General features: G+C 46.0%; 1 protein-coding gene across 1 annotated transcript in view; it reads right to left on the reverse strand.

Moving 5' to 3' along the window:
* Window positions 1–6: 6 nt before the first annotated feature.
* Window positions 7–1,499, reverse strand: part of LOC111734311 (interferon-induced very large GTPase 1-like) — a gene marked incomplete at its 3' end in the record, with an annotated part of 14,205 nt that continues 12,712 nt past the window's right edge. The window contains exon 2 of the mRNA XM_023526488.1: window positions 7–1,128. Coding sequence (XP_023382256.1) covers window positions 7–1,126 — 1,120 coding nt within the window. The remainder of the gene's footprint in view (window positions 1,129–1,499) is intronic.

The following is a 1,499-nucleotide window of genomic DNA, read 5'->3' on the forward strand; positions in this document are numbered from 1 at the left end:
GGAAACCCTCTGAAATGGCTTTCCACCAGTAGATTCCTCCCAGTTGCAGAGGGCCCTGGTTGGCATGAGAGCCAAACCTGTGGAAGAAAGCTTCAGTCCTGTGCCTCAGCAGGGGTAGGCTGTCTGAGCCTGCAGGCTGACCCAGAAGATCTTCAATACATTTCAATTCCTGGAGTGCAGCCTTGGAGAACTGGAGCTGATCAATGGGAAAGTGGCAGGAGGCAAGTGGAACGTAGTTGAACTTGAGAGAGCAGAAATAAGAGTGCTCAGAACGTGATTGATGGGTTTCCTTAGATTCTGAATGTTTGCTGTGATCCGTACCAGTTTCCAAGCTAAATCCCCAACCTTCACCATTGGCTGAGGCAGTTACACTGAAGCCCAGCTTCTCTATTGTCTTGGTGAACAAGGATGCTGCTTGAGAAGACGTAAATTCCTTTGTTTCCATTCGTGTGCCCTGCTCAGGGCCAAAGAGTAAGAACTCTTTGGGGACACTGAGTAGCTCTTCTGTCTTCTCTAAATGTCCCCTTTGGTAGCTGGTTTTATAAATTCCCTGCAAGGCCAACCCTCCAGATGCCCATCTCACCAGATCTTTATCTGAGAGATTTTCCCTGTGAGACAGTATCCCCTCTCTGAAGTTAAGTTGTCTCTGTATGTCTTCTGTGACTTCTTGTAGGGACTTTTTGTGGGGCGGCCAGTACTCTTTGTGGATCTCCATTGCCTGCCTCAGCTCTTTCTCTTTTTTCCTCACTGCCTCTTCTTGTCGTTGCTTCCATTCTGACAGCAAGTTTCTTAGCTCCTGCAGCCCCTGTTCTGCCGCCTTTTGCTTTGTCTTTACCATTTCCACCTGAGACTCTTGTAACTCTAAAAGACTATCTGACTGTGACAAGTCAAGCAGCTTCTCCAGGGCCCTTTCCTCCCAGGGATGTTGTGCCTGAGATTTGAGCTTCTGGAGGTCTTTTTTTCCTAGATGTTGTAAGCTTTGAGCACAGGTCACGCCTAGGTGCTCCTGTAGCTTGGGCAACCAGTACTCAACTGCCAGGCCTACCTCTCTCAGCATCTCTTGGAGATTTTGTTTCCTTTTACCTCTTAGCAGGGATTCATCAGGGGTTGAGTTTGTTGTGCCCATGTCTGTGAAAAGAAAAGACACTCAGATAGCCTGTGCCATGACCTTAGGAAGTGTCAGCCACGTGGCCAAAAGGGTGAGTGTACTGCAAATGCAAGTCTTTAAGGCATTCTGATCTCATTCTTTCATTATTCCAGCAAATATATTTTGTTAACACTGTTTATAAATTTGTGGGTGTGTGTGCAAGATATCTTTGTGGGTGTTCTCAACATGGGCTGCCTTTTTAGTTGCCAGAATAAGTTGCAATTTAATAGCCTGGTGTTTGGCACTTTCTATTTATACAGAATCAATTGCATGGAGAGCGTTAAGCTGAGGGCTGCAGTTTGAAAATATACATGAGCTTGATAGCTTGATGTTTATTTGAAAAGCAAGAGTA

This window comes from Pteropus vampyrus, unplaced genomic scaffold, assembly GCF_000151845.1.
Source record: "Pteropus vampyrus isolate Shadow unplaced genomic scaffold, Pvam_2.0 Scaffold962, whole genome shotgun sequence".
Taxonomy (NCBI): Eukaryota; Metazoa; Chordata; class Mammalia; order Chiroptera; family Pteropodidae; genus Pteropus; species Pteropus vampyrus.